Source organism: Antrostomus carolinensis, unplaced genomic scaffold (assembly GCF_000700745.2).
Source record: "Antrostomus carolinensis isolate BGI_N321 unplaced genomic scaffold, ASM70074v2 scaffold32629, whole genome shotgun sequence".
Lineage (NCBI taxonomy): Eukaryota > Metazoa > Chordata > Aves > Caprimulgiformes > Caprimulgidae > Antrostomus > Antrostomus carolinensis.
Window position 1 is genome coordinate 2,957 of NW_010336951.1, and position 12,280 is coordinate 15,236.

General features: G+C 34.2%; 1 protein-coding gene across 1 annotated transcript; it reads right to left on the reverse strand.

The window, feature by feature from the left end:
- Positions 1-258: 258 nt before the first annotated feature.
- LOC104530465 (attractin-like protein 1) lies at positions 259-7,632 on the reverse strand (the record flags this gene model as incomplete). Its single annotated transcript, XM_010175053.2, is given in 3 exon segments — positions 259-477; positions 5,172-5,360; positions 7,407-7,632. Coding segments are annotated over 3 exon segments (634 nt in total), but the record flags the coding sequence as incomplete, so codon positions are not given.
- Positions 7,633-12,280: the final 4,648 nt, after the last annotated feature.

Genomic DNA, 12,280 nt, shown 5'->3' on the forward strand with positions numbered 1-12,280 from the left:
GGTGAAAATTTATTTACAAATAAATGGCAACTTTGGTCAAAGTATTCTCATTAAATTTCACACGTGAACCTGCATGACAGTGAGCACATTTGTGTTGAGTAGACAAGCAAACTATATATTTAGGAAATATTTTAGGAAAACCAAATCTCTCATGCAAATGTTATTTGCATTATTCAAAACAATTATGTTAATTTGGCATGCTTAAACAAAGAAACATCTCTTATTTAATATATAAGAAAGAATAGAAGCAGACCTTACCTGGACACTGAATAAAAGACCACTCATAATTCTTCTCTTTTGGACAAAGACTAGCATCAAGCACCATTTCATTAGAGTTCACAGCAACAGGCTTCATTGGACCTCTTGATGATCCTTCCAAGCATTGCCCTTTTCCAGTGTTACTCGGGTCGTTACACCATCCACACCCAGGCTGTTCCAAACACTGTCCGCAGGTCCTCAGTCCAGAGCAGTTTTGAGCTTTATTACATGGAATACAACATTAGTGTAGGAATTATTTTGGTTTGGGTTTTAGTTTGGTTTTTGGGTTGTTTGGGGGCTTTGGGTGGGGTTTTTTTTGTTTTGTTATGGGTTTTTTTTAATAATGTGCTAGGATTTTACACCAGTTGATGAAGAAACAATTTTGCATTTCCATTTCCTTGTGCAGATTAAAAAATTTCAGTAACGTTAGTAAGAATATCTCCATTTTCTTTAAAAGTTGTACTTCTTCAGAGATCACAAAATACACAGCAGATGTTTGTTACACCAGAAAGCAACAACGAAGATCTCAAATAAACAAAGATAATGAGGCAGAACAATAATATTACACATCTTCATTAAATCCCATGATAAAATACATATTCTGTGCTTATTATTAATATATGTTATGGGATGTGTATATTACAAATTTTACTGACATAAACAGTCCTTTGAACAAGAACTCTACAATTCAGATCAATAATCGAAATACGAGTGATGATAATAATCTGAAAATTGTAATAATACAAATTCAAACAAAAAATCTGAGTAAAAAGTATCCCAGGATCACACCTGAGTGTTCATCTATAAACACACCCAGTCTTCTTATACAGAACTTTTGAAATAAGTTAGCATACTACAAATCTTTCCCAAAAAACCCCTACAAGTCATAATTCAATCCCATTTAATTGACTCTTAAATCTCGTCTATTAGATCAATGTAGGTTCATTTTTTTAATTTTCATACTAAAATAAAATCTCCTTCTAGGTCTTCTATACTCTTTATTTAAAATGCTCTTCCTCGTATTTTAAGAAATCTGTTTAGAAACAAACTACACCTTATTTTTTTAAATTAATGCTTTAATGCTGAAGCAAATCAACATCAGAATCATTTGAACATTGATCACTATGAGTCCCTGTCTCTTCTGACATTAATTTTGTGGACACCTAAAAAATAAATTTTAAAAGCGTACATGAGTTCCAGGAAGATCCTATCAGGAAGCCAGAAAGAGTCTATGTTTCTTTTTAAAAGAAAATATTTTAAACGTTTGTGGGAGTTTTCTGGAGGACACTCAAATGGCTTCTACATGAGCGTAACCACTCAGTTTGGCTATATGCAACTAATGTTCACAGCTACCTGGACCACTCTACTCCATAAAGACATTACTTGAATCTACGCTATAAAGGCCATACTAAGCAGAACAATTTTCTAATTAAATAAACTGACAGCAAAATAAAGCTAGCTACTCTGACCTCAGCAACTATTGACATTGTTTAAAAGTAATGAAAGTAGTAGGGGAAAAAACCATTCCAGTAGTCTAAAGACAAATGCAGATATCAAGAAAACAGGCAGTTAAGAATCTGAATGAGATCTCAAAACAACATCAACGGTGCAGAAAGCTGTAGCCTGAGCTCTTGTATCCTTAGACTTGGAAGAATCCAAACAGGAGGAAATGGCCTCAGGTTGTACCAAGAGAAGTTTAGATTGGATATTAGGATAAATTTCTTTACTAAAAGGGTTCTCAGGCATTGGAAGGGATTGCCCAGGGCAGTGGTGGAGTCCCCATCCCTGGAGGGATTGAAGAGTCAGGGTAGACATAGTGCTGAGGGACATGGGTTAGTCAGGGACTTGTCAGTGTGAGGTTAAAGACTGGACTTGAAGATCTTAAAGGTCTTTTCCAGTCTAGGCAATTCTGTGTGATTCCTTGATTCTGTGAAATGTTTCAAGTTTCCCAAATATAGAAAAAGGGGCGGAGATTTAAAAGAGGAGCTCAACTATTCTTGGAAATCAATATCAATGCTGTCACACAAATTAGTTTCACACCAGATCTCACCAGATCTGAAGCTGAATTATACAAATATTGTTTTTTTAATACATTAGAATATCATCAGAAAAAAGAAAACCACCATTCTCTACTGGCCAGCTTGCCCTTTCAGAGATGCACTGTAGATGATCCAAACAATTCTCATGCTGCTGTTTATAAAGTTAGGAGAAAACAGCTGTGAAGTATCAGCTGCACTATCTTCATGGAAGATAAAAAAGAACCAAAAGTGAAAATCCTCAGATATTCTCTGCAGTGGCATTCAGCTGCAAAACTGAAGAGACCTAACTGAGAAGTTATTGTTTATGAAAGAAGGGGATATCCAAGTAGAATTTTTTTTTCCTTTTTAAATTCTAGACATGGTACAAGATTGTTCAACTGTCAGCTATTCAGTCAAAAGTCATAACAGATGGAAGATGTGAGGAAGAGTAGAATGCAACTTTTTGGCAAGCAGATATTAAAATGACAAAATGTCACCAATAAAACAGTGTTCATTTTAATTCCAAGTTGTGAAAATAAATGTGAAGTTCTCAGTTATTTTTTTTTTTTTTTTATAAATCATACATGCTTGTATGAAGTTTTTGGGTTTGTTTTTTTTTTCCATTCAGAACAGAACATCCAAACACTCAGAAATCAATCATTCAGAATAAAAAAAAAAAAGAGAGGATTTTTTTTTTTAAAGGTATAGTTACATTCCATTCTTCAAGTAAGTAGAAACACTACCCCCTTGATAAGGGAAACCACTTAATACTTCATTACCTCAGCAGCAATAATCTTCAAGTAATTTAGACTGGAAAAAAAATATCTGAACCATGGTTTTGGACATTCACAGAATCTTGTTTTTCTATAATCAGTTGAATAGAAAATACATTTTCACACAAAACTACCTTTACATAATGATGAATTGGTATATAGCAAATCCATTTGCCTTATTTAATACAAAATTTGTCAATTTTGTCAGACAAATTTAATTTTAAATTTTTTTAAAATTTAAAATTCCCCAAATAAAGTGAACCTGCGTGATGTACAAATACTACACAAACACAAAAACAGAATTAAAAGTTCTGGCTGAAATAATTCATGTGACATTCTGTCTATTTTATCTCCAAATTTTCAATCTACTACTCTTCTGCCACAACTCACTATCAATATCTTATAAGCTGCAAAATCAATTAGTTATAGGAGTGAAAAATAGATCAGAGAACTGTTATGAGAGAGAAACCTTTACATAATTAAAGTTATATGATTCCAAATATATGGGACAAGAGATTAAGTGTTCCTATTATTTCTTTGTTCTTAGACCAAATGGGGCCTGATGGGTTTAGAGACCATAAGGACCCAAGGAACCTGTAAACCTTACTTCTAGTCCACACTGAACCTGAACACTAGAACCTAGATTAATATCTGAAACTTACCAAGCATAAAAATTTAACAGAACAGGTCAACATTGTACGGCTTCATTATATTTTATGATTACGAAAGCTGATGAAGAAGGAATCTCTATTAGCGTTAGGAATACAGGCTCTGCAGGTTCCACTAGCCTTGGCCAGTTTTACTGGAAAGAAACATTTTCCAATGCCTTATTTTCCTTTAACCCAGATACAGACAGTGGCCTGGTATGTATAGCCATTCTTCTCTCTAAGATTAGAATATATGAATGGTTCCATATGGCAAGACCTTATTTTACTTAATATTTTCCCAAGGTTTAAGTGAAAGCAAGTAACTACCTTTTGTATTTGCATCCATAATCTATTAAATGTAATAATGATTTAATTATGACCCTAAAGCAAGTTGTTTCTTGTTGGTCATCATCAGTCCTGCCACAACATATCCAGAAATAAAATGTTCTAGAGATGCTTATATCGAAAGACCCTTATGGAGAGGGTAAGGAAGTTGCAAGTTAACTAGAAAAAAATCACAGAGAAGAGCAATGATGAGAGTTCAACAGTACACTTGAGAAGTTCTATATAGTAAGTTTGTGTCTCATTGGATTGGAGTCCTTTACAGGTAGGCAATATTTTAATCAAATCTTGAAGGAGAGTAAAAATACTGAGAACGAGTCTTCTGCAGGATGGCAACCGCGGAATTTTTCTAAATAAACCATAACTCAGACAAAAATCTAAGGCACCACGCAGCTTGCTCCAGCATCTGTGTGAATTATGGCACCGATATACACTGGAACTGCATTGTGCTGAGCTTACAAGGTCCAGTCACTACAGATTGGAGAAGTAGCAGCTTTAGCTGCATGGTATATTGAAAGGTACATTGAGTAGGTTTCTTATTCTCCTAGAGAGGGACTGTATCAACTTCTGATGAAATGTACTTCCAAAGGGGACACATGGGGAGTACTTTCTCTGTTTGACAAAGGACTTACTTGCCTTGTTTTTTACTTTGCACACTAGTAAAACTTACTTCTTTGAATCTACTGACAAAACACATCAGAATCTTAAAACCTCTTAATTCAGTTAATCTCTTTTTGTTTTTTAATAACTAGTTGTGTTATAAGTCTAAGGTCTGCATATTATTTCTCTAAATTTAACAGTTTTTCTTTCCAACTCATGGCTATTATTTAACACACTAATGCTGGTCACATAAATAACCATGGTATTTTTATTTATCTGAAAATAATAAAAGCATTTCACTATCTGTTTTAACAGACTAAATATGTTTCATCTTAAAAATTACCAATATTTTATCTGTATCTAGAAAATACAATCACAGTAATGACTGTCTGCATTAGTAGCTAAGGTGATTCACCCAAAATTATTTTTATCGTCAGTGAATTTGCTGAATCCTATTCATATAGATACTCTTATTGGAAAAAAAAAAATGCAATGGCATATTTAATAGGATGAACATTCATTAAGATACTCACGGGAGCATGTGGCAGTTTGCCATTCTAGACACTGTCCATATGGGAAGGAGATTATGTAGGCGTTTGAGTCAACGCATCGTTTTGTACTGCTACACCACATACATTCCATGCCATTACTTGTGCAGTTAGAACATGTTGTTCGCAGGGAGCATGGCTTTTTGCAGGGTCTGGCATTCTGGTTGGGACTAACTGGAAAAGAACCACAAACATTTATAATTTTAAACACAAGTGCAATCTCCTTTTTACCTTTTTTTTTTCCATTAGAAAAATCCTTGTTAAAGTGAAAGTGATTGCTTCCTTAATTGGCTACGCATAATTTAGTCCCAACTTACAGTGCAGTATATAAATACAACAATATGTTATAAAAATTATTAAGTAATACTCAGCATGAGTCATACTAAAGCTCTAAATGAGTCCATTTAAAAATTTTCACTGCAATTTTATCTACATACTGAAATAGTAAATTTAACATTCATTGCCTGGCAATGTCAGCTTAGTTACTTGCACAAACATGACATAAAATAATTCTCAATCTTCTATAGCAAGTACAGTAGAGTTCTGGGTCTACAGCTCTCATTAGTTTAACAATGTATAAGCAACAAATGTTCTACTTATGACATCCCCTAAAATTTTGCCTTATAGTGTACATGTGAAAGTCACTAGAATCCAAAGGGAAAGTAAGAAAATAAACATTGTTCAATGCAAAACAGATTTGGTTGGGGGTTTTCTGTTGGTTGTTTTTTTGGTTTTATTTGTTTTCTCTACTAGAGATCACATTTTGACTGGGTTAGTGGTCTATGTCATCTCAAAAGGTTGTAACACACAAAAAGAACTTGTATACCCTAACTCCTGATTTCTGCTATGATTTCAAATAAAACTTTAAAGTGTACAAGAACAAGATTATAGTAATTCTTAGGTAGGAACACAAAAGTATAGATAGCACTATATTTTCCATATAGAAGCACCCTATGAAACATCAGGATTAAGTTCTCCTATATATTATATGCATTGCCATGCTTTTGTATATTATTGACTCATATTCAATATAAGCCAAGTTCTCAAGCCATTCTTCATCTGCTACTATAGTACACCAAATCACTTAACCAAGGCTGGTCCTAGACTTGACCTATGATGTATGTATTCAAGTTGTGGTTTGCAATTAAAAAAAAAAAAAATACAGGTGAACTATAGAAGTATTCTCATAAGGGTGGAGTACTTTGATGCACCTCAAGATTAAAAAAAAAAAAAAAAAAACAAAAAACAAACAAACCCAAAAGACTAGTAACAGATGCATACACTTGTGATCTAATTGTAAAATAGTGCACCTTAATAATGTCATTTGTTTTCCACCTAGTGTATCCTTTACATTTTGAGATGTCTCTTCCATTGTGACTTTATCTTTTACAAAGAGAAACATCTGGTACATAATTAACTATTAACTCAAAATTAACAACACTGTGAAAGATTTTTCGGAAATATAGATGGCAGTAGCAACAAGTGTACAATATGTACTTTGCATTTACATTACTATTTAGAATTGCTTATAAGAAAATCTAGGATTAGTAAGATCATACTTTGGTCATGCAAATTAACTCTGACAGTTTCACAGCAAAACCATCAGATTGACAGGCAGTGTTCCCAACACACCAACAACACAGCTATTTTCCAGTTTTGCACAGACAAAGCATAAAAATCTAAAGGGGAAATTTAAAGAACTTCATGTGCTCAACCTCAGCTAGTAAGAGAATCAAGACAATGGTAGCAGGAAAACGCTAATTTGAAGTGTCAAGTGAGTATTTGCCACAGTAATCTTTACACATAAACAAACCTAAAGGATGAAAACAAGAATTTTGGTTTTGTCAGTCTTTCAGACCATTAAGATGCTCGTTGATTTTCAGCGAGATTCAGAAAGCAAACATCATCCTTGTTTAACACCTCCACAGTCACTTCCATGCTACAATCACTGTTGTCATTGACTACCACTGATTTAGAGGCAACTTATAAGATGTCTGGTGTAATGCAAACTAAGCCATGTAAACTAATTCACAAACAAATATTTGCTGCTTCAGGAATATGATTTGTTTTCTAGATTAAAGCTCCTTATTTTTCAAAAAATAAAAAGGGGGGTTTAATTATTTAATCCAAATTGTCAAAAAATCCCTCTTAGCCAAATGAAAACCCAAACAGCTTGCTAATCATGACAGTAACAGTAACTGAGTATAAGAGATTGCTTACCGACAGGTTTTTCACACACAAGACCATCTGCCATTGCAGTGCATGGATTTGCTTTCAGACCTGCCACCTCTGCTCTTTCTAGATACGCACAGAAGCCAGAGTCATTTGGCTCTCCAGGAAGCCACTGCAGAGTTGTATTTGTAAAAGGAGACATGTCATCCCATCCCCAGTAGGAGATGTTGATCTTGCGCAAACCTACCCAAGGTGAAATTTTCTATGAATCAGAATGAAACAAATGTGAGATAATTAGTTAAAATATCTTTTTTTGGCATTTTTTTGGTTAAAACATTTCAAAGAATAGCTCAGCAGCAACAACTTCACATATTGAGAAAACTCACCATGTTATTTTCTCACTTTATCCCTTTGTCAGTCATTGTCCATACAGTTTTTATCTTACTGTTCTATCTTGCTGAATTTCCTCACAGACGAAAAAACCAACAACAAACCAAAAAACAAACAAACCAGCAAACCAACATCCACTATACGCTCCTGTTCTACTAAAAATCTGTTGTTTGTTCTGTTCAAAGTCAATTCTGAATACTATTATTTGACAGAGTCAGAAACCAGGCCAAATGGTCGTAATTAAACTGGGATTTTTTTTAATTTTTTTTTTTTTTTACAGTGGCTTCTCTACTTATTACTAATTGCTAGGCCAATGTGGATAATAAAATACATGTAAGTTAACAGTAATTCAAAGAAATCAAAGTTCAGGAAAAAACAGGACAAATATTCCATCCTCCAAAATCTGTACTGCTGATACTGATCAGCACCTTTAGGCAATTCAGAGACAGAGATGAAAGTGGTGCATCCACAACTCCAGTGCCATTAAATGCATATTGAATACACTTTTATTACTGATTTATAAGCTATAAAACAACCTCTAGAAAACATAAAAAGCATTAATCCTCAAAAAATATTTAGGATGGATCAGTAAAATTACATCACACAAATTCTACTCATTGTTACCATTTCTTCTTTATACAATCACACAGAGAAAAGGCAAATTTTGAGGAATAAAGGCCTTTGCCTGTTCCAGGAAAAAATCTACATACATTTCTTGCTCCCATCACCATAAAAATCTCAAGATACTGAAAACAAACACATTTCTCCATGTAATCTGTGCAGGTAGTTTTAATTAACCCCAGTTTAAACATAAGGAACAGAGATATAGAGAGACTATGGGCTGTGACAGGTATGTGGTGGCAGGTGAATACCAGAGAGCCAAACACAATTGCACCAGGCAGAGGACAGAAGTTGCCAGCTCTAAAGCAGACACATTGATCTGATTGTGAATTAGGTGCTTATCTGATTTAATTTACAAGCCAAGGTACATAAAGCACTATAATATACCTAAAGGGAACCTGCCTCAGTTAAAGATCTGTATGGCATTTCACAAGTGAACCAGGAATCGGTGTCATCATCTCTCAGAGAGAACCTTCATCTTTGATCTCATGTCTGTCTTTGACCACTCAAGTTTAATCCATGGCCAAAAGGTCTTTCAGAGCTTTTAAATCTACACGTGATAAGACCATTCCTCTTGCTGCCTCATTAGACCAAACTGAAATATGAAGGGTTAGTAATTTTGCTTCAGAAATACCAGTGGTAATTACTTTTTTTTAAAAAAACAGTATATAGATAATCAGTATTCCTGACCTCCCTAAATGTACTCTCCATGCTCGCTTCTTCTTCTTCTGTCCTATCAATTGGGAGCATGTTCAAACAAAAACTGCTACAGCAACTAGCAGATTTACATATGCAAGAAAAGACTTAAATAAATCAGAAAACAACTAAGAAATGTTCAATTCCCTAAGCAGTGATGCACTCCGGGAGACTCCTGAACAGCAACAAGAATAACCAGCAAAAATGCCACCACCTACTCTTGCATCTTACTTCTGTACTTATTTCATAACTTCATTGCTACCTCAGGTGACCAACTTTCTAGGTGTCTGTGAGAGCTCCCACATTTTGGATACTAGAAAGAACACGATGCAAGCAGTAAGAGTGGAACTTGGGCATCTGGAAAGTGGTAGATAATACATCTGTTGTCTGATTTGTTATTTAGTTGCCTAGATTGCTGTATATTTATGTGGTCCACATACAATCAGAAAACCTTAGATATTTATGCATGTCTCTAGACATCTCTTTGTAGAATGCTAAGCACGCACACTAGGTACATATAAAAAATGTTAGGGGCTTAGGCAGGATAAATTGCTGACAAACATAGACCTAAAACAAACCTAAATACCTACTTTGTGGCTGAAGAAGTCTAGCCAAGAGAACCTTCAACATATTACTGTCTGTTTCAATTGCACTGCCAAACAATTTGGCGTCAGCATCAGTATGTAGAAAATAGAGATCCTATTGCAGCTATGGTGAAAAGCATGTCAGGCCAATAATGAAAACTGACAGCGCAGCACTGACATTTGGAGAGAAATTCTTCTATTTGAGTAGGAGAGTGTCTCAGAACCCCTTTAATGATGACAAAGTCCCAGGGAGGATCACGAAAGCAAGAGCAGGTTTAAGAGATAAAAGCAGCACCCCTGAAATGAAAGAATTCTAACAAAAGCAACATGTATCATAGTCATCATCACTCTTAAAAGCTGTAATATCTGGACAACTTCTAGTCATTGTGTGGGATAGCTCAAATTCCACATGTACCATCTTTGGCTCTTTGCTAGTGTAACATATCAAAATACAGACCTGAATGCTGATTAGAATGCTATCAAATACACATCAAAGCTACCGCCTTGCCAGCTCACTTTTGCTGCTCTGTGTATGTTGTTAGGATGCCAAAAACAGATTATCCAAAGCATTTTTTTAAAATGTCTGATTATATATGGTAAATAGCCGAGAAGTAGGCCACCAAAATGCTCCAAGGACATGCTTAAATTCTATGACGTGGTGGACTGCGGCTGAAGACTGCTGGCAATAGCAGAGATTGTGTGTTGATAGCAGCAAAGCTTATCAGCAAAAATTACTTCTGCTGCACTGCACAAAAGCCAACAGGAAGAAACAAATAGAGAATAGAGAATTCGGGAAGTTCCACCTGTGATACCTGCAGCCACCAGTGTGCTGTGACTAGCAAACTCATTTCTTCACAAAAAAGCATAAATCTAGTCCTTATCTCTCAAACTGATGAAAGGTTCAGTCATAATAGCTGGGAGTCGCAAAGTACTTGAAGCAAGTAAGAGACTTCAAAGGTGCCAAATAAGAATTCCAATCCAGTTTCTTCTTCAGGTTTAAGAAATAATGAGAGTTGAACACTCTTCACTTGAGCTTTACGGTTGTTTCATTTAATGCACAATGAATGTAGGAAACTTATTCCTTTACTTTGAATATCTTGCCAAAGATGCTTCTGAAGAGGATCAGACAGAAAGGAAACCAGACTGACTGTTCTCTGTACCCAGAACTCACTGACGTAAGATTCTAGTTTCCAGGTCTCTTGAAAAACACTCTTATCAAACCAGGTGGGTGAAAAACAGTACAAATCAACTCTTTACTTCAATAAAATACCTCCTCCTTCTTTGTTGACATTACAAAACCTAAAACTATTTCAATTTAAATTATTTACTAGCTAGCAGAATTTAATTGCCATTTTTATTTTAATAAAGTATTTTAGTCAAGCAAAAGAAAATATCTGAACAGTTAGAAAAATTTAGTAATTAAAATAACAGCACTTCATATTTTTATACATTAGCTATCAAAATACTTCTTTATTTTATGTCTTCATTTCCCTAATAATTGAGCCTTATTATTTGCTACTACTGTTATTAAAAAGTAATGGAAAATTTTCTGTTTTACATAGACATGAGACTAATCATTTGCTTTGAATCTTCATCTTAACTTTGAATCTCTTAACCAAGATATCACTTAACCATCTGTATCAAGGAAATGCTCTTCTACTTAAGACATTAAAATTTTTTAACACAACTATCTTTTTAAGTATCATTTTTATCATTACTTTGGACATCAGTGTTTAAACATTATTATGGAATACCAAGGCTCATACTCTGGCTGTTCAAATCACTATCACTCACCATATTCTGAAAAATCATGTATACTTTCAAATGTTTCAGTGGAGAATTTGAAAAAAAAAAATCAGGCTCCAAGGTACATCTATGAAAACTCCTGTTATACATTATATACAATTCATTTTAAAACATCAACAATAACCAAGCTTACTCAATAGCATTCTGGGTAAGTTATCACTTAAAAAAAAAAAAAAAAAATATATATATATATATATATATATCTTGAGAATTATTCCATAGCTTTATCCTACTACACAATTTAAAAATTAGAACCATTCTCTAGAATACATTTCTTCTCTCATTTATTTCCTTCTAGGTCAGATTTTAGAACTCACAGCCATCTTCAAAGCCAGATACTTGGGCTTGAAATGCAGCTAGTCACGGTTTATCTGTTTTTATATAACAATCTTTTATAACACTGATAACAAGTTGCCAAAAACCCTTTTAAGTGAGAAATCAATCCTTATGTTAAGTTACAAAAGATTTAAGAATTATTAAATTCTGAGGCAAATTGCTGGACAGGGTTTTATTTTCATCTGACAGAAGAGCAAAATTGCAATCACACAATGCATACCAATAGAATGTCATTCTGTACTCACATCTACAGTCCAATTTAATTGAACATAAGGCAAGTTTTTAATCATTCAAGGAATTTATTATAAAGTGATCACTAGCAACTCCAAAAATATGCTCTTCTCTTATTCTAAACCACCCAAGTTTAATTTTCTTTTAAGTAGTAATTATGGAACTATGATAGAAAGGAAAATTGTGTAACCTTAACTAGAGAACTGATATTACATATTAAATGTATTAAAAGCCCTGACAGAATTAAACTTGGCCAGG